Below are 20,711 nucleotides of genomic sequence, written 5' to 3' on the forward strand. Positions count from 1 at the left end.
TTACGTAATTAGTGTACGGCTCTCAAGGACGCCCTTATTCGTATAACTACTCAGGGAATAGAAGGTCGAGAAGAGCCACCGTTGCTAACTAAAGCGTGAACCGAATATCTGAGACTCCCACAATATCCGCGGCAATAGCAACAAACGATGCCCTGTACGTACCGTGGAAAATCAAATTTCGGACACACTCAAACTTCGGACGCTTCGATTCGTATGGGAAATTTTCTGAAATATTTCATCGAAATGTTTCGTCAAGCTGGATCGGAAAGACCAATAGTTTTAGCTTGTTTTAGTATAGTTACATTGTAATAAGACATGTTAAAACAATGCAACGAATTTATTAAAAGACAGTCTGAGCTGTGCAGTGCGAATTATTTTCATTTATTCTTCCCGGTACTGTGTAATCATGTGTCCGAAGTTTGAATCTTTGTGTCCGAAATATGAATCCAACCCAGCCGGTGTCCGAGGTTTGAATCAAACTGAAGCCGGATATTTTCAAAAATTGCAAACAATCTTCGTAATACCTTGCACATATTAAATATGTAGTTCAAAGATGAATACTATACTTAGTGATTGCAATGGTGATTTAAACGATGTGACTTAAAATATCAGTAAACAGGATGATTTTATAACAGGAAGTGCTTAAGCGTCCGAAGTTTGAGTTTGAACGGTATTTAGTGGCATTCAGATGAAATTAAAAGTTTATAGCACAATGAAATGAACGATCAGAAAGTAAAGAATTGGAACGTGCTCATCGATTTAGGTCCTCCACTATTGTTGACTTAATTGCTGGCGACATAAAATCATGGAGTTGAATTTTATGATGGCACAGGATCTCCTGCCTATGTCAGAATAAATAGTAAACGACTTCACACTGGTAAGCTGCAGGTATGCAAAATCCGATTAATTAGACACTTGAACGTTTACTTTCCAATCGACCCAATGGATATTGCAACTTCGTTAGGATCCATGTTGGGATGTTCTAACATTTAAATTTCTTCCGCTATACCATCTCGCTGCACCAGGTTAACGTGGCAAGGGTCATCGGTGGTATGGTGTTATCTTCATCTTCGGCATGCGTCAACATCACGGTTATACTAAGCAAACAATCAGGAGAAACATTATTCTTCTGGTATAGTACCATCAGCCAAAACGAAAAAAAAACGAACTGTCAAAATTTTTCACATCCGCCCATCGCACGCGGCACACTCAAAATTACAAAATAATACCCAATTGGGTTTAGGAAGTGCAATGTTTTTTACCCCATCTCGTAGTTTGTATCACACTGTAGCCGATGACGTCAAAGGAACCAGACATCCAAAGTCAACTGATTTCCAATAACAGATGCCATCGGTAGATTTGAAGAATTACATACATATAACCCTAATTGAGAACTATTTTAAATAATGCGTCAGTCGAGCGATCAGTCAACTTCCATATTCGTACAGTATTAGCGCTGATCAACATGAGGAAAAAATGGCTAACTTAGGCAAACAGCTGTCCAATATTCAAAATTGCCTTTCAGTAGAAGTGGTCACTCCAAGGGTAAATCAACCTACATCTCCTCTACAATTGAAATCCCGTGATAGATCTCATCTACCAGGGAGTCATTTTACAAATAAATCGATCCACGAAAGATTGGTCGATCCAGACATCCGGAATTCAATCTCCTTAAGACTGGTTCAATCTTTAGTTCCGTTGAATTCGCATTTTAGCCCTGCTGTAATGCCTAATTCAATCTCTAGAAATGAGGTAAATGTTAGTGCACCCTACCATAGCGGGAATGCAAATGGATACCCCATGATGGCAAGGCGAATGCACCATCAACAATGTAATAATGCCCGATGCTTTTGAACAGCATTAATCTGAACGTCCCCGCCAGAACGACTCGCCAAACCGATTTGCTTCGTTTACCTATGCATCGCACTCTATTTGGGCAGAATAGTCCGTTAGATGTCTGTTGTCGACGTTTCAATGACGTTTCTTTTAATTTCGATTTTAATTTGTCAAAATGTATGTTTAGAAATAAGATTAGTTAGTAATGATATCTGTCCATACGACTTTCAAATCGAAGACTAGTAGAAAAATATAATTGAAAAATGGCCCAAGTTTATGGGAGAATCAGATACTGTACCTGGGCCTGGTGGGCCCTCCTTAGCCGTGTGGTAAGACGCGCGGCTACAAAGCAAGACCATGCTGAGGGTGGCTGGGTTCGATTCCCGGTGCCGGTCTAGGCAATTTTCAGATTGGAAATTGTCTCGATTTCCCTGGGCATAAAAGTATCATCGTGCTAGCCTCATGATATACGAATGCAAAAATGGTAACCTGGCTTAGAAACCTCGCGGTTAATAACTGTGGAAGTGCTTAATGAACACTAAGCTGCGAGGCGGCTATGCCCCAGTGTGGGGATGTAATGCCAATAAGAAGAAGAAGAAGATACTGTACCTATAATAGATTTTTCGAGACAGGTGGGAATGTTGAGTCGATCCTATGGTATTGATAAGGAAGACTTGCGCATGCATGCACATTTGCTGTTTCGTGAAGGCGCATATTTGTGGTATACCACCTATGAAGATCGCTGCGACACGTGGGAAACATTAGTGTCCTACTTAAAAATGCTTCGTGAGAAGATGCGAAATCGCAGGCAAAGGACAAATGAGAAATTCAGTGCATTCCTGACAGAAATGGAAACTTTGGCTAAGAGAATGACTAAACCATGTTTTGTCATATGTGTGGGCAAATGGATTCCACTGCGTTCCGTTGTCATAACCATCAAAACCCACAGATCAAAAAACGAGTAATGGATAGAGGTTCTGGGAACGAAACTTCTAACTCCGAATCCGACACGGTGCCCATCTTCAATTATTTCAATCGAACATTTCATATAAATACTACATTCAATCGATGCCCTCACTTGAAAGTAAAAATTACGAGCGAGGAAGTAGAAGGCTTGGCTGATACAGGAGCTAGTGTTTCCGTGATAAGCTCAGTACCATTAATAGATCGATTAGGTCAGAAAATCAACCCAGTAAGTTTCAAAATTTCAACCGTAGATGAAACTGCGTATAAATGCTTAGGGTACGTCAATGTACCCTATACCTTTAAATCCACTACACATGTTATTCCCACTGTAGTCGTACCAGAGCTTTCGAAAAATCTCATTCTGGGAATAGATTTCTTGGAAAAATTTTGATTCAAGTTACTCATCCCTCATGAAAATACTCTACACACTGTTTCACCCTCTTGTAATAAGCCAGAGCTTAATGACAACTATGTAAGCTTTAACATGATTGAAGGATATTTTGATATGATTAATGAAAAAATCAGCTTCTAATTTACACTAGAACCCGTGAGTCGCAATTCCCCATCGGCTCAACCCGAAACGGATGACAGCCTCGAAATACCAAACATTAAGGTATGTACCAGGTTAGTTACATAATTGAACAACCAAATGACATTCATACTGAACATGAGTTATCTGACCATCAACGGATTGAGCTTTTCAAAGCTATCACCCAACTGCCTGCAACGCAGGAAGGTTCGCTTGGTCGAACAAACTTGATCGATTTGACTACTGTCGGGCTAGAAACCTCAAAATTTTCCCTTTTATCGGTGGTCCCCGATTGTGGAAAAGGTCATCGATTAAGAAGTGGAAAGGATGATGAAACTGGGCGTTGTAGCAGCATGTTTAGGGCCTATGGATTTTCTAAATCCACTTCTACCGATTAGAAAATCAAATAGAAAGTGACGTATATGACGTAAGTGACTATGTTCTTCCAGAGGAAGGACTTTCGGTCAATGCCAGTCTGGAGCCGGCCGAATTCCGGTGCGTCCAGTACAGTCTCAATCCCAAGCTACTAGCAGCTGTACTCGCTTCACCGGTTGGCTACTTGCCAGTGCCACGTGCTAACCACGCCACACCAAACAAATACCACGAACCACCAACCAGGCGTCTTCATTGGTAAACGGTGCCTACACCACCCATCCGTGCATGATCTCAACCCACTCGTGGATTAGGCGAGAGCACCAAGGACCTCTGCGACACTCGATCGGTTGGATGAATGGTGCCCTATTGGGCCCTCCTTAGCCGTGCGGTAAGACGCGTGGCTACAAAGCAAGACCATGCTGAGGGTGGCTGGGTTCGATTCCCGGTGCCGGTCTAGGCGATTTTCGGATTGGAAATTGTCTCGACTTCCATGGGCATAAAAGTATCATCGTGTTAGCCTCATGATATACGAATGCAAAAATGGTAATCTGGCTTAGAAACCTCGCAGTTAATAACTGTGGAAGTGCTTAATGAACACTAAGCAGCGAGGCGGCTCTGTCCCAGTGTGGGGATGTAATGCCAATAAGAAGAAGAAAAAGAAGATGGTGCCCTCTGGTCGAAGTCCATTGCGCATCGATAGGCTGCTACCCAAGTCTACAACGCAATCTACCGAATTGCCACCGCCATTGGCAAACGGAACCTTCGCTGCCTATCATATATCAATGAGCTTGAAGAACTCGATGTAAAACGAGTGCCCAATCAACACAAAGGGGGCGATATACGTACATGTTGAATGCCTCCACCTTAGCATCTTATATGACATCACATACGATCACTTAGGGGACATACTGAGACGTCACTAGGCCCTCGAATAAATTAGAATACAAAATACAAATATGTAAATATGTACCTAGTCCCGAATTGTTTAAATTAATTTGATTTTCGCCTTCGCTCAGGGTGGTTGGGAATTGATATGCTGAAAACTCTTGCACCATTATTAAGAATCCAATTAATTTCATCCTGAATTAGGGTATCTGTTCTATTAATAATAACATGCTCCTATATTAATAACATTCGCAAAACAGGCAATTTTGGGTCAATTTGAGTCGTTTTTTGTTGTTATCTGCTACTGCTGAAAAAATCATAAAAATTGGTCTGTTGATAACGCTGAATTCGACGACTGTTTGAGCTCTATTGACGCGCCCAAAAGAGTGTCTCAAGCCGGGCCTGTATTGAAAAGCAACAGCAGTCTCTCCTAAAAAAGAGTGGCGCTTAAACTGTGGCTGTTAAGTGCATAAAGCTTTCGTTTCAATCGGTGAGAAAGAGGGAAAGAGGCACTTTTTTGATAGATGTTTTTTTTTTCTTATAGTTGGAAGCACTATCCAAAAGATATAGAGAAAAAAAAACTCGGTTCAGCAAATGAGCAGTGCTTGGGATTGAATCCAAAAGAGAATGAAAGAGTCTATCACTTATTATCTCTGCATACATATACGATATGTAGCATTCAGTGAGAGACTTTTTCGCATGTTGCCATGATAAAGAACTGATTCGGGAGGCTATAACTCATGATAAATTTCTTATAGAAAGGTTCAAACGCGAGGTGCACTGGTTCTGATGATGCATTTTAACTTGTTCTACACGGAGTATGATAGATCCGCCGCCGGGGACTATCTTAGCAGCTTGCTTGTAGAGAGTAGAGAGCTAAATGGGTAAAAATACAAAACAAAAAGGATGTGGTGCTGAATGGCACAAGTAAAAAATAAAGGGCTCATAGGTTTTCTGTATTCACTGGCACAAACAAGGGAGCCAAAGGGCTCAGGTGTCGTTCTGGGAGGAGTACGCTTAGTACTGCCTATCTTCCAGTAGTTATACTAGTTCCGGGGGGATCACGGCATTAGAAGAAAGGGTAACTCAAGTAACCTCCCGTTACTTTGGTGGGTTTAGTGGGTAGGCCTAGGCCTTCCGTCAACCCCACTCTCTGAAAAAAAGAAAGAACTTGTTCTACACAGCTTTGCGATCCCCAACACAAAATGAGCAAAAACAAAGCGAGAATCAACACTTTTCTGTGGCGGCTGCCTATCCGATTCTGTTTTTCCGCACTTGTATACAAGTTTGATAAATTTGTTATAATGGCTTGTTATAATTCGGAATACTTTTTTGTTTTTTTTTATCGTTGTTCGTTATCTATTGAGAGCGATTTGTGCAAACCCTGAGCAGCGCCATTCAAAACACGTTTTATGCTTACTTATCACAAAACGAGTTAGTTCTATCCCATTGAAATCCACCACTTGTAACTATTACAGCTACGTATTTTGGCCTCAACAGTAAGGCAGTCTCGTACTTGATTCGATTCGTATGAAAACGGCCTTACTCATTCGTAATTCGTATCTGTAATAGTTACAATAAAGTGGCGGATTTAAATGGGATAGTACTTATTCTCGACTTATGACAAGTGAAAACATTCCACTAAGAAGCTCAAAATATTTTTCATATCATTTTTTATGCTTCCACAGCAACTATAGTTATGCTTTTGTGATTGATTGGCATCGAGTACCTTAATCATCAATTATAGATTTCACATATTCCAAGAATATTGATCGATTTTAGAAATAGAATAGCCCAGCCCCTTGATTGGATTGTTTTATGAGAATCCCATTATTACTGTAACGTGATGAACAGTCTGCCAATGTTGAATAAAATGATATTTCTCCTATTTTACTTTATCACTTTATGTGCAGGAAACGATTAACTAAGAACTATTCAATACATATAAGCAGAACCTAGCAGAACATCTTCCTACAGACCACAACTTCCCAAAAAGTTTGCCTTAAAGCATACAAGCAAATGAGAAGGCGTCGTTCTTCGCTCACCAGCAAGGATGTTTGCGATACTTTCTGACACCCGAGTCCGTCCGTGTAGATCGGCTAGCCGGTACGGCACGTCTCAAGATTTTCACACGCCAAATTACTATTCTGTCGGGCGGCAACAAACAACTTCATAATCGAGAGCAATTAGCATAATAAAATTGCGCTCGTTCATAAACTATTCGTTCATTAGGTTGGAGATGGAGAACCAGAGCCGAGCACCCATCGGCAGCTGGGCGCGCGCCTTGAAACCGCACATTGTATTCCGTGTATGGTAGAAAATCGAAAATTTATTTTCAATAAAATGAAATATCTGCAGTTATCAGACGTCGCAACTCATTTCTGATTAGTGCGCATGATAGTACATCCATGCGTGTATGATGCGCACTACTAATGACATATTTCAAATTGTCGCGACTCGCGTCGCAGCGCGAGTGCTCAATCGCGCGGTCCGGTTTGGTGGCGGCCCGACAATATAATTTACTGCTGACCGTCTCAGTATACATGTCCAGACGACAACTGTCGACAGAACTGCTGTAACTCTATTCGACTCGAGCTTTTTTGACGTGCCCCTATAATGCGATAAAATAAGGGGAGGAATTTGACATCGCTCGGTGGTAAGCGCACCGTCTCGTAGAACCTGTCGCGAATCCAAACAACGAGAGGTCGTTCCTATGACTATTGACTGTAAGTGCAGTATCTATCCTTCAGTGTCACTCCCCCAGTATAGAGGAGCGATGTTGTTCGTGCCTTAAGATGATGTATGCACTCAGGCTTACACGCTCGGAAAGCGGGAAGGCGGCCAGTAGATTTTTTTCGTATTCTAGTTTGATGGGAGGGTGCAATGAAGGAGAACCAGCTGTCCAACGCGGGTTAATTGGAACGCGGTTCGGAATTAATCGGCACAACTATCTATCGCTTTGTTTGTAAAGTGTGTTTGTAGACAAGTTTCGGTATAGATTGCATAATATAAATAAACTGAAGTCATTTACACATATGACATTTCAATTCACATTATTGAAGCGAAAAAAAGTATAAAAAGCAGAAATTGTATTTTCTCAAAATTGGTAATATTCAACGAGCTTTAGGCTACTACTCCATGGTCTCATTCATTCGACTGCAAAAACATAATTAGCCTTGTTTATATTGACGTTTGCCACTAAAGGTACCACACAATCGGACTTAGTTCTGTGTGTTAAATTACTTTTACTCATTTAAAACGTTTTTAGTTTCGAAATAGTTTATCAATTTGAAGAATGCACATGAACTGTCAATGACCAATATTCAACGGAATATTGACAGCTCTGAGCCTACTATGTATGTGTCTGGAAGTGAGCTGGCTGACAGCTGAAGAAAGGTGGACTTCACCAAATAATTTCGATTATTTCAAACTCTGCACAGGAGTCGGACCATTTTTCTGACCAAAGATTATTTTCAATATTATTGACAATTCAATCAAGTTGTTAAGAGTTACGAATTTAATTCGACTTAACAAATCTGAAGGTTATTCAACTGGAATTGCTCTTTTGATATAATTAGAGAAAGCATTTGACAGTGTTTGCTATGTATGTTTGATTGTAAAATTGATCAATATTAATTTTCCTCTGTACATTAAACTAATCCAAAATAATTTATCAAATGGTTCACGTTTTACGCTCCTACAGGGCATAAGAAGAGGAAGGCTTGTTTTGAATTTTGAGCGTAGCCCGAGTCGCATTCCATATTGATTTGTTGACCACTGACTCTACGATAATATCTGAATTTGCCTAAAACTAATTCAGATTCAGGCAGAAACTATTTTGATGATTTTTGAAATGCATTTAAGGGTTAGGCGACTCCTAATCCTGGATGGATATGAACTTTTTCCTAATACAATTAGCAATACCGCCCCAAGTCGACATATATCCAAAGCTTTATATACTTTTGATCATATTTACTGTAAATCCCCTCGTATTATTATTGTAGATAGGCTTTAGTTATATGAAAGCCTTGGTAAATATCAATTTGTGCTGAAAAATTAGTCATTTAGTCTTGAAACCTTAAACTATGTAAATTATAAAAACATTCGAATTTCAACTAAACCATCTTAAAATCAATATTTCAATAGCAAATGAGGTTGTCAAAGTGCGTTTTTCAGTTGTATAGCCATTTGAACATAATCCCTAGGAGTGCAAGAAATGTGTCACACTTTTGATATAATTTCTGGTCCTTGCTCGTCTTGCCCCGAGGGGGTGGCTAATCAGTGTTTATTGATACTTATATGTTAAAGACACGCCATAAAGGTGTTTCGCGGACAAATCGGCAGAATTCAACGGAGTTTCACAAACAAAACACCAAGGGTTAAGAAAATTATTTTGAGCTTTTTAGTGGAATGTCTTCACTCGTCATAAGACGAGTTTATATACAATTGTAACAGTACCATGAATTATGTTTTGAATTTTAAATAGAATTGTACAAGTAGCACAGTAACGTTGAATTTCCCCGTCGAACTACCCCTTGAATTCAAATGCTCACTTTGTGTGTTTACCGATAATGTTCATTTTCTACACTAAATAAATCACTGAACTAAATGAGTTCCCACTCAAATGTTTGGCGCAAAATAACCGGCTGTTGGCTGTTCGGCCACATTGAGAGTTGACGTAAAGTCAATGTCAACTTCTCTCCACGAACAGCCTAGATAGCCGTGTGGTGTCGGCAGCCGGTTGTCTGGCTAAGAATAACGCTACGGATTGCCTGTTCCAGTGGTAAAAGTCCACCATACAGGTGACCCCTAATTCTTGGTGTGATGCGGCTTTATGCTTACCGTGCTTATGAATGAATGGTTAGGGGGGTCTAAAAAGAACCTAACCGCTAACGGAGCCTGTGAAGCACCAGGGCACCCTTCATAGTATTGAACCCTTATTGCCTTAACCGGAGCTATGGCGTAGTTGACTGTTTGCTTCTCCGGAATAATCGGCTACTCTTATTCAATCTCAACTTGAGGTTAAATAAGGGTGGGATTATGAGCATGTTTTTGTTTAGTTTTTCATCTAATTGTCACCTATATGGATTCGCTTTATGCGTTTTTCACAGTGTACTCTGTGTTTCGTCTTTGACGTTCTTGATACGATACCGACTTGGTTTCATCGTTGCTGTTCACATAAATGTTGAAGTTGTGGAGTGTATTATCGTAATTCGCAATGGCTACAGTTAGGATAGCTCAAATCAATCTTCAGCACAAAAGAACAGCAACGATTAATCTTTGTAGACTTATGCAAAATGGCAAATCCCAAGTGGCTTTGGTGCAGGAACCCTATTTTCGCAAGGGTAGCTTTTACCTAGGTAACCTAGTGAACCCGGTTTTGCTGCTTTCAGTAATGAAATGGCAAACTCTCGATCAATGCCGCGTGCATGTGTACTTGTTAACAACGCTATCGTTGCTACACTTATCTCTGAACTAACAACCAGAGATGTATGTGCTGTCACAATTGATGCAACTGGCGGATCCCCCGTCAGGAAATACGTCTATTGTTCGGTTTATTTACCACATGATGAACCATCCCCTACGGATGCTTTCAAACGAGTTGTCATATATTGCACTTCAAAAGGCCTTCCGCTAATTGTTGGCAGTGATGCTAATGCTCATCACATCATCTGGGGTAGCTCGAATATCAATCTGAGAGGCTCCAGCTTGATGGAATACTTAAGTAGTACCGAACTTGGTTTACTTAACATAGGCAATCGCTCAACCTTTATGGTATCTAATAGAGCAGAAGTATTAGACATAACTCTCTGCTCCAATAGAATCAGTCACGAGTTGACGAATTGGCATGTGTCAGATGAGGAATCCATATCTGACCATCGCTACATCTATTTTGATCAGTTGAATGTTTCTTCGCAGATCTTGCGTTTTAGAAATCCCCGTTCAACCAACTGGGATCTCTATACAGAGTTGCTCTCGTCAAAATTTCAAAGATATCTACCATCCATTGAAATTCCTTCCGAGTTGGATGATGCCGTTGATACTATAACGTGGCAAGTCTTGGAAGCTTTCGAAGAAGCTTGCCCTTTGCGTTCTGTGAAAATCTCGAGAGAAACCCCATGGAGGAATTCCGATTTGGCCAAGCTCAGGAAGCAGTGCAGAAGGAGTTGGAACAGACGCCATTCAGCAGGGACGGATTCTTTCAAGTTGGCTCGTAAAGCTTACAAGAAGGCTCTACGATCTGCTAAACGATTCGGCTGGAAAAACCTTTGTGCAAATGTTTCCAATTTGAGTGAAGCCACTCGATTGAACAAAATTCTTGCGAGATCCAAGTATTTCCAAGTTGACGAAATTCGCAAGCCATGGCGACTACACTTCTTCTGACGAAGAAGCGTTAGAGCACTTATTTGATACACACTTCCCTGGATGTGTAGATATTGCATCTTCGGATGTTCCTGATGTCTTTTCATGTAGTTATGGGTCTTGGGCTCAGGCTCGTAGAATCATAACTACTGAATCGATTCAATGGGCTCTTAATAGTTTTGCTCCTTACAAATCTCCAGGGAAGATGGGATCTATCCCGTTCTTCTTCAGAAGGGTTTTGAGCATATCAAACATGTTTTGAAAAAACTTTTAGTATGCAGTTTTGCTACTGGGTATATTCCCATATCCTGGCGGGATGTCACTGTAAAGTTTATCCCAAAAGGAGGACGTACTTCGTATGAAGAAGCAAAGAGTTTTAGACCCATCAGTCTGACCTCATTTCTTCTGAAATGCTCAGAACGCATTATCGATCATGTTAATCAACATGCTTACCAATCTGGAAAGTCCACCGTGACTCTTCTACACAACGTGTCTTTCGATGCAATATTGGAAGCCGCACGTTGTCATGGGCTACCTAATATAATTACCAAATGGATTCACCAGATGCTTAAAAACCGACATCTCTACTCGACATTACGTCAAGCAGCGATTAGGAAATTAAGTGTCTGTGGCTGCCCACAAGGGGGAGTATAATCTCCACTTTTGTGGAACCTCCACGCTTAAAATCAATAACACAGAGATGTGTTTGCTTCACACAAAACGAACCTAATGCAGAACATCCCCTAGATGAGCGACAGTTACACAGTCACAAAAATAGCTCGTGTGGTTTTATTGAAGATTGGATTTCAATATTTTCAACAGTATTTGGTTCCTCATGAAACAAGGAATCTGTACAAACGTTTACATGTTGAAAAGGACCGGTATCACGACCGTACAAGGCATTTTTGTGCCTGTGTAACTGTCGCTCATCTAGGGGATGTTCTGCATTAGGTCCGTTTTGTGTGAAGCAAACACATCTCTGTGTTATTGATTTTAAGCGTGTCGTTGCAGATACGCTATTGAGATTACTCAATAATGGCGGTTTTCCTACCTATGGATTTGCCGAAGACTATCTAATATTGATCTTCAGGCAGTCGAAAGTTGGTGTCGCCAATATGGCCTTTCGGTTAATCCGAATAAAACATCTATTGTACTTTTCACGCAAAAACGTAACCGTAATGGTATTCGCCCATTACATCTTTTTGACTCTGAAATCAATGTAACGGATCAGGTAAAGTATGTGGGACTAATTATTGATTCCAAGCTCTCCTGGATTCCTAACATTGAGTTCAGAGTCAAAAAGGCGTGTATGGCTTTCGGCCAATGCCGACGAACTTTTGGTAAAACTTGGGGTCTTAAACCTAAATATATCAAATGGATTTACACAACAGTTGTACGACCAATTTTGGCTTATGGATGTCTTGCGTGGTGGCAAAAGGGTGAAGTGAGGACAATTCAGTCTAAATTAAGCCATCTTCTAAGGATGTGCCTAATTACAATGACTGGTGCGTTCTTTTCGACTCCCACGGCTGCTCTCGAGGTTCTTCTCGACGTTGTCCCACTACACATACATCTCAAACAAGAAGCACTTTCTTGTACTTACCGATTATGAGTTCACGGTTTCATGAAAGAGAATCCTGTAAACCGCAGTTCTACACACACTTCGTTGTTACAACTCATGGTTGATTGGGACAGAACAGTCCTTGCTCCAAGTGATCTCACACTCGCTAGTAGTTTTCCTTATAGGACATTTTCAACACAATTCCCCCCGCGAGATGAGTGGACATCTGGCTATTTGGAGAGAAGTATGTCGGACAGCATTGTTTGTTATACTGACGGCTCCCTCTTCGAAGGTAGAGCGGGTGCAGGTGTCTACTCGCGTGAGCTAAGATTGGAACAGTCCCACTCACTGGGTAGACACTGCACTGTCTTTCAAGCGGAAATATTTGCCATTATGTGTGGAGTGCAATCCGCACTGCAGAAACACATAATGGGTAAAGTAATATACTTCTGTTCAGATAGTCAAGCAGCTATCAAAGCCCTCGCTTCGGCCAACTCAAGGTCGAAGTTAGTAATCGCATGTCGAACTCAAATAGAGGAACTGAATTCAGTTAATACATTGCACCTTATATGGGTACATGGCCATTCTTCCATAGCTGGAAACGAATTGGCTGATGAGTTAGCTCGCACTGGAGCATCACAAGACTTTTTTGGTCCTGAGCCAGCTATTCCAATATCTAAGTGTTGGGTGAAGCGTTTGATTAGCTCTTGGGCTTCCACTCAGCACAAACGGTATTGGAGTAGTTTGGATTCATGTCGACAAACAAAATTGTATATCCGAGAGCCATCTCCGGTAGTAGCTAACTATTTAGCTAATCTGTCTAAACAGAATTGCAGTGTCTTAGTCAAGGCCTCGACAGGTCACTGCGGACTCAACTATCACATGGCAAATATTCAACGTGTTGAATCCTTTGTCTGTGATGGTTGTGAATCCGATTATGGAACTTCTTATCATCTGATATGTAACTGCCCAGTTTATGCGCAACTGCGTTTCCAAATATTTGGTAAACACTTACTAAGTGAAATTGACTACAGAAACCTGAACCTTCAAAGTATTCTGTTGTTCATAACCCGTTGTGGTAAGGAGCTATGAGCTTTTGTACGTGTTGTATACGTTGTATGCCCTCTTCAAGGGTACCTTTCCCAAACTTCCCATTTTTCTCCCATTCATATTCCTTTCCTTTTTGTTCACTTCCTTTTCCGTCAGGTGCGTGATGAGAAAGGCTGTGAAGGCGATGGCACAAATCTCCCGAATTGAGGTGAACGTGCCCCTGGAGCCGACGTTCTGATACCTGATACGAATATTGCTTCATCACCGGCGAAAATCGCCTCTGTTCATTCATGACATTCAATTTTCCCTGATCAGCCTACTCATCTCTCGCCCAATCTCTTTGGACAAAATATTACCCTCCCTTGACGGGTCTCACCAGGTCGGGCAACCTCCAAACAGGTAAATGGTCTCCTCCGGGAGTGGCGCTTAAGCCATTTCTACTAAAAACGGGAAACTCGCTAAGCTGGCAGGTTTCACAATCCCATTTAATTCCACCACTTAATTGTGCCTTGACAGATACGTATTTCGACCTCAACGGTAAGGTCGTCTTCAGTGTCTCGTACTTAAGTGGAGTCAAGTACGCAAGTGAACAAGGATTACCGCTTAGGATGGTCATCTTGACCCACTTTCCCTATTTCAACACCAAACGAATAACTATTTATCATGAGTTTGGTATTGTAATAACAGAGTATGTTATGCCCGGAGCATTTTGTATAATAATTATGGTATTATTTCTTTGGTATTTTACCTCTTAAACACACCATGTTCATAACTGAGTAGAATATCAAAATAATTAATAATTAGGAATTATTGTGTTATTTTCTCCTACTGTTTCTGTTGCATTTTGTCAAGAGAATTCTTAAAAAACACTTTAATAGAAACTTCGCATATTCGAAGAAATACTTGTTGATAACTTAAGTTTTGTATTCTATAAGCGCAAATCACTTTCGGCTTCAAAACAAGTTTTAAGTGATCTTGAAAAAGAAACTTTAAATTCCCTTATAATCACTGTGATCCATCGACTTTAAATTAGCCTCAATAACAGATCTCATAAACCCAAATGACACATTCATGCGGATGATAGTCCCTCTATTTCGCTGTAAATAACAGGAGGGAACCGGGATCGCTATGATAATAACAGCCTAGCCGAGCCAGAATGATGGGCGACAAACAATAAAATTGATATCATCATTATGGTTCCTCATTCCTTGCCTGCTCGCGCATCCTCTTGGTAAGAGCGGTAAAAGGCATGCATGCTGCCAGGTGAATAATGGCAATAATAACGACGGTTCCATAATCCCGATGGCGCCTCGTTTTTCCTCATTGTGTCATTTTCCTCTTTTGTCGCTAGCATTACCTCCCTGGCAAATGCGAGCTGCACAATGCCACTTTTCAAACAATCCCACAATTTACATTTTGGCTGAATATTATGAAAATGAATGCATATGACACGACACAAGCAAATTATATATCTTCATTTTCGTTTGATGTGGAAGGTGGATTAGGTTCTGCGGTTTCAAAGACTATGTATTCAAATGGCGCCCTTTATTTCGAATTACTTAATTGGTTAGGAAAGGTCGAAAGGTATCCCTTTTAGATTGAAAAGGTACCCCTTTCGGGACGGATAAGGATGTTAAAAACGATATCACCAAATTGACATATTCCCTGATACAGCTCTTTTGCTTTTTCTTCAATTTTTCGACGCAGATAATCGCAGCGCTTGCAGTATCAATCGGGCCGCTGGCGGCCGGACTGGGGAAGGGCTATCCGAGTCCCGCCATCGCAAGCCTCCAGGAGCTACAACTGCGCCAACGAGGCAACTATACGGCCTTCTCTGTCAACGACCAGCAAGCAAGCTGGATTGCAAGTCTTTCACTCCTAGGTAGGTGGTACGCATATCAAGGGTGAAATCGAACGGAAATTAAAATTGTTTCTGATACACCGAATCTCTTCCGCAGGTGCTCTCTTCGGTGGCATGTTCGGTGGGGTCGCCATGCAGTACGGCCGGAAGCGGGTGCTAGCGTTGATGTCGTTGCCATTTTCACTTTCCTGGATCCTGACGGTGTTCGCCAAATCGGTGGAAACGATGTTCTTCACCGCCTTCGTCGGGGGATTCTGCTGCGCCATCGTGTCAACCGTGACCCAGGTTTACATCAGTGAGATTTCCTCACCGGACATCCGCGGGTTTCTCAGTGCCATTCAGAAGATTGCCGGCCACCTGGGGATGTTGATTTCGTACATGCTTGGCGCGTATCTGGACTGGCGACAGCTGGCAATGCTGGTATCGGCCGCACCGATAATGCTCTTCATATCTGTGATCTATATACCGGAAACGCCGAGCTTTTTAGTGTTAAGAGGCTGCGATGAGGAAGCTCATCGGTGAGTAAAATGTTGCATCATTATTTGAAATGTTATGAGAACACCGAAAACGTTAACGTGTTAACAAAAGCTGAGACAAATTGAAATTTTGATCGGTTAATTAGTGAAGAAAAAATAAATTCCAATTTTCTTCTATCCACAGCTCACTTCAATGGCTTCGGGGTCCACACAAAAACGTAGAGATAGAGCTCGACACAATCCGTTCGAACGTACGTACATCGAGAATCAATATGCTGAACCGGATGTCGACGGTGGCCAGCGCCACCTCGGTTCCGAACGGCACAAGTCAACAGCTTCCAACGCACCAGCAGCATGAACAACAGCAACGGCAGGGCAATCGCGTCAACGCCCGTCTGTCGCAGATTGTTCGGTCATGCCAACTGCCGCGTATTTCGTTCGCTGCTATAGTGTCCAACGTGAAAGCCGTCATGCGCAACGCTCGCTTGGTGAAACCCGTCTCCATCACCTGTGGCCTTATGATCTTTCAACGATTCACCGGTAACTATCGAATACAATCACATTAAATGGAATTTGTAACGGATACTAAAATATGTTTTAACCCAGGTGCCAACTCGTTCAACTTCTACGCCGTGACTATCTTCAGCAAAACGTTCGCCGGCATGAACCCACACGGAGCGGCCATCGCAGTAGGCTTCGTGCAGCTCCTCGCTTCGATGCTATCCGGTTTGCTCATCGACACAGTAGGCCGCATACCGTTGCTCATAGTAAGCAGCGTGTTCATGTCGCTCGCTTTGGCTAGCTTTGGTTCGTTCGTGTATTATGGACAGACGAACAAAATGCTTGCTGCCGCCAGCTTCGATCTGGATGCGCAGGCGGGAAACAACGATTGGATACCACTGTTGTGTGTTCTTGTGTTCACCGTAGCGTTTTCGTTGGGCATTTCGCCGATTTCGTGGCTTCTGATTGGAGAGTTGTTCCCTCTGGAATACCGAGGAATTGGCAGCTCGATAGCCACCAGCTTCAGCTATTTCTGCGCCTTCCTCGGTGTGAAGACTTTTATGGATTTTCAGGTGCGTGTTGCCATAGACGCCGATCTTATTTAGAGACGTTTCACGATTTATGTTACCTTTTCAGGCGGCATTCGGATTGCACGGCACGTTCTGGCTGTACGCGTGCATATCCTGCGTTGGGCTGTTCTTCGTCATCATGGTCGTGCCGGAGACCAAGGGACGCGACCTGGAGGAGATGGATCCGAAGTACGTGCGAACCCTCACGATAAATCGATGAGACATGGGAACGCACGTAGAGTATCTAGTATAGTATTTAATGGGCCCTCGCGCGCAATGCTTACCCCCGTACTACGTTGTTTATAGAGAGTTCGCTTGGTAGGAGTCAGCTTTTACGCTGTTGCATGTTTGACTTAAACGGTGCGTTCGCAATGTTACTTAAATCAGATTTAAGTGCAATCTAAACTTATTAGAAAGGAGCAGCTATTGGATGAACGAGTTATCAATGACTGATGGAAGTTGTGAAACGATATTTAAATGTTCCTAAGATACAAGCACTGGAAATTAGTGCTTCAAGGTAATAGTTATTGTTATATTCTAGAAAAACGCGAATGTGGCTTATGATTTATGTTTATGATTTTAGAAAAAAAAAGTGGCAGAATAAGTGAGTGTTTGTAAATAAAACTGAAAGCCAAGGGACAGCCGTACTTAGAAATACAGATTTTTTTTAATACAAGATAACTTATTCTAGCGCAGCGAATGAATGGATGAGAGAAGCAAGTAAGGTTTGCGCTTGATGAACAAGGGAATTCTTCTGTTCGATAATTCATCTTTCGTTCTCGACAGTCGACAAACTATAGGAAGGAATACACACACTTGTAAATATAGGTCCGTTAAACGCACAAAGGAGTATTGATAACACGAGTAGAGCATAACCGCGCGAAGAAAATCGCAGCTATTCATCCGTAAAGCGAATCGGTTGAAGGCTATTTCTATGATCCCATGACGCTTTTCACGTGCGCTGTTGTAATAATGCTTTTGTTTAAAAGAGCAGTTGGAGATTCAGTTCAAAAAGACCAATCTAGTAATACAATTGATTCTCATGTTTTTTTTTCTTCGTTCGATTCAGATGAATGATGATATTTACTATTGATATTGGGTTAGCATATTTAATTTGTTTTGAAAATCACTGTTTAAACTGTGTAAAACTTTTTTGGATTTATCAAATCATTTAAAAACTTAAAATCGCCAGTGGTCCCAATACTATTTTAATGAATCCAACATACCGCTGAAAAAAAAAAGATTTTCACTGTTGTGTATCCAGTTTAACATTATTACATTACATGGGAGGCTAGTCCACTGCACTCTTACACTCCGGACTAGAATAATCATGGATTAAATGACTAGATAAAAGACTTAGTCCTATCTCGGAAGAAATGACCAATTAACCACATGATTATTACAGCGTGAATTAAACGTTTTGAAAATGAAAATTGGCCGTATCGGACTATGTGCTCAAAAGTTATGGCCAAAATACTGTTTTTATAACACACGAGAAAGGCTCCATCACCGCTTGGTGGATTAATCTGGGTTTTTAACGAATTTTTCGCGGTTTTATGGTTGCTCATATACCACAGATAGAGGAGGTATATGGAGGTATGAAGTATGCAGGATCAGAGATGTCCTACACAGTTGGCAAACAATCTGCTCTTTTATTTTTCACAATTTCTAACAATCAAATAAAATTCATTCATTAAGTGCAACTAATAGATGGATTTTTGAGTTTTCTAAATGTCACTTCGTGGTTGAGATTTATCAGTGGTTAAGATTTATCTGAGCTACTTGCATGACCAAGCCCGTCTGGAGGCCGGACAGGCCTGCCCACCGGATGGGTGTTTGTTGTCTGTTCCAAGACCACAGATCAAACACCTCGGTGTGGTCTGGCAGGTGTGAGACTTGTGACCTTCAGCTCCACACCTCCAGCAAAGCCGACTCCGATCAGGACCTTTGCAGTCATATGACTTATGTCCGTAACCGAAGCACTTGAAGCAGGCCTCCCAAGCAACACAAGTCTAATGAAACTAGTTTCAGCAACCTGATTGTGACTAAACCGCAACCGAATCGCGGTATCCTGGATTTCAACGCCATACTGATCTCTCAGTGCAGCCATCAGTTCACCGGCTTCGGTAATTTCGTCCAGGCCACGACATTAGATTACTTCCACTGGGCATAGGGCTTTTACCTGAACCGCATCACCCACCACCTCTTTCGCCAACTTTTTATACGCGGAACTTTTCCGCGCAGCATCCCGCTGTAGGACGAGGATCATCTCACCCCTCTGCGTTCTACAGATACATTTGACATCATCCCCCAGGACAGTAAATTTTTTTTATCGTCCCGCAAAGCCTTCAGGACGTCAGCATAGCTTTTACCATCAGCCTTGACAATAATTGCTTCGCCTATGTCCTTCATGCCATTACAATTGGAAGGCACACCTTCCTTTCATCTACGGTTACTCCCATGGGCGTAGCCAGGATTTCGAGCGGGGGGGGGGGGGGGGGGGGGGGGGGCCACTTTTTTGGGTTTTCTAATTCGTAGTTTTATAGTGGTTTTATAAAAACACATGAATATTAGGAATCTATGACAAAAGGTCGAAAGGACGAAAGGACAAAAGGACGAAAGACAAAATGTCGAAAAGACAAAAGGTCGAAAGAACAAAACGTCGAAAGGGGCAGAAGGTCGTAAGGACAAAAGGTCGAAAGGACAAAAGGTCGAAAGGACAAAAGGTCGAAAAGGACAAAAGGTCGAAAGGAGCAAAAGGTCGAAAAAGACAAAAAGGTCGAAAGGAACAAAAGGTCGATCATGAACAAGTTGAGATTTTGTGTATTCCAAAGGAATTTTTGGAATGCATTTAACTTCAAGTAGAAATAACACTCATCTCATTGCGCCATTTTGACAAATCGAAGTGACATTAAGAAAACTCAAACATCCATATATTAGTTGTACTCACTGAATGAATTTTATTTAATTGTTAAAAATTGTGAAAAATAAAAGGGCAGATTTTTTTGACAACTATGTAACTCTGGTGCGAGATTGATTCTCTCCGTTTCAGTTTTTTGTCTATTTCGCCTTTTTGATCTTATTGATATATTTTTCCGCTTTTGTCCCGCTCGACCTTTTGTCCCTTTCGATGTTTTGTCCCTTTCGACGTTTTGTCCTTTCGACCTTTTGTCCCTTTCGACCTTTTGTCCTTTTCGACCTTTTGTCTTCCGACGTTTTGTCTTTCGACCTTTTGTCCTTTCGACCTTTTGTCCTTTCGACCTTTTGTCCATTTCGACCTTTTGTCCCTTCGACCTTTTGTCTTCCGACGTTTTGTCTTTCGACCTTTTGTCCTTTCGACCTTTTGTCTTTCGACCTTTTGTCCCTAACCCGAATATTAGAGCTTGGCACTATTTCCTTCTAAGTTCCAAAAACTTTGAAACGAAATCCACAACCAACAGTAAAGGCTGGATCACAATAGCACGTTGCGCTGGGCGTTGAAGTCAGCGTTTTGTACTAGAACGCAACGCTAATAAACGTGACGCATTCATGCCAACAATGCAACGTTCGCGTTGTACGTTTATTAAACAACAATAATGATATTTAAATTTCTAAACAAATCCGCTCTGAAATAATATTTATTATCAAATAGACAGAAAAAAACAAAATGCAAGCTTCCTTCAGGAATTCCTTCGACAATTGCTCCAGTCATTCTATCCGAAGTTCTATCAGGAATCCTTTAGGAATGCCTTCAGCAACT

The 20,711-nt window shown here is 41.5% G+C and overlaps 1 protein-coding gene across 2 annotated transcripts in view; it reads left to right on the top strand.

Annotated features, from left to right (window-relative positions):
- The window catches only part of LOC134213578 (facilitated trehalose transporter Tret1-like), a 444,771-nt gene extending 425,395 nt beyond the window's left edge, over positions 1 to 19,376 (top strand). For both annotated transcript variants that reach the window (XM_062692750.1, XM_062692749.1), the window contains 5 exons: positions 15,273 to 15,447; positions 15,524 to 15,944; positions 16,087 to 16,442; positions 16,509 to 16,975; positions 17,040 to 19,376. In XM_062692750.1, coding sequence (XP_062548734.1) covers positions 15,273 to 15,447; positions 15,524 to 15,944; positions 16,087 to 16,442; positions 16,509 to 16,975; positions 17,040 to 17,192 — 1,572 coding nt within the window. In that variant the 3' untranslated portion in view covers positions 17,193 to 19,376. The remainder of the gene's footprint in view (positions 1 to 15,272; positions 15,448 to 15,523; positions 15,945 to 16,086; positions 16,443 to 16,508; positions 16,976 to 17,039) is intronic.
- The last annotated feature ends 1,335 nt before the right edge of the window (positions 19,377 to 20,711 follow it).

Source organism: Armigeres subalbatus, chromosome 2 (assembly GCF_024139115.2).
Source record: "Armigeres subalbatus isolate Guangzhou_Male chromosome 2, GZ_Asu_2, whole genome shotgun sequence".
Classification (NCBI taxonomy): Eukaryota; Metazoa; Arthropoda; class Insecta; order Diptera; family Culicidae; genus Armigeres; species Armigeres subalbatus.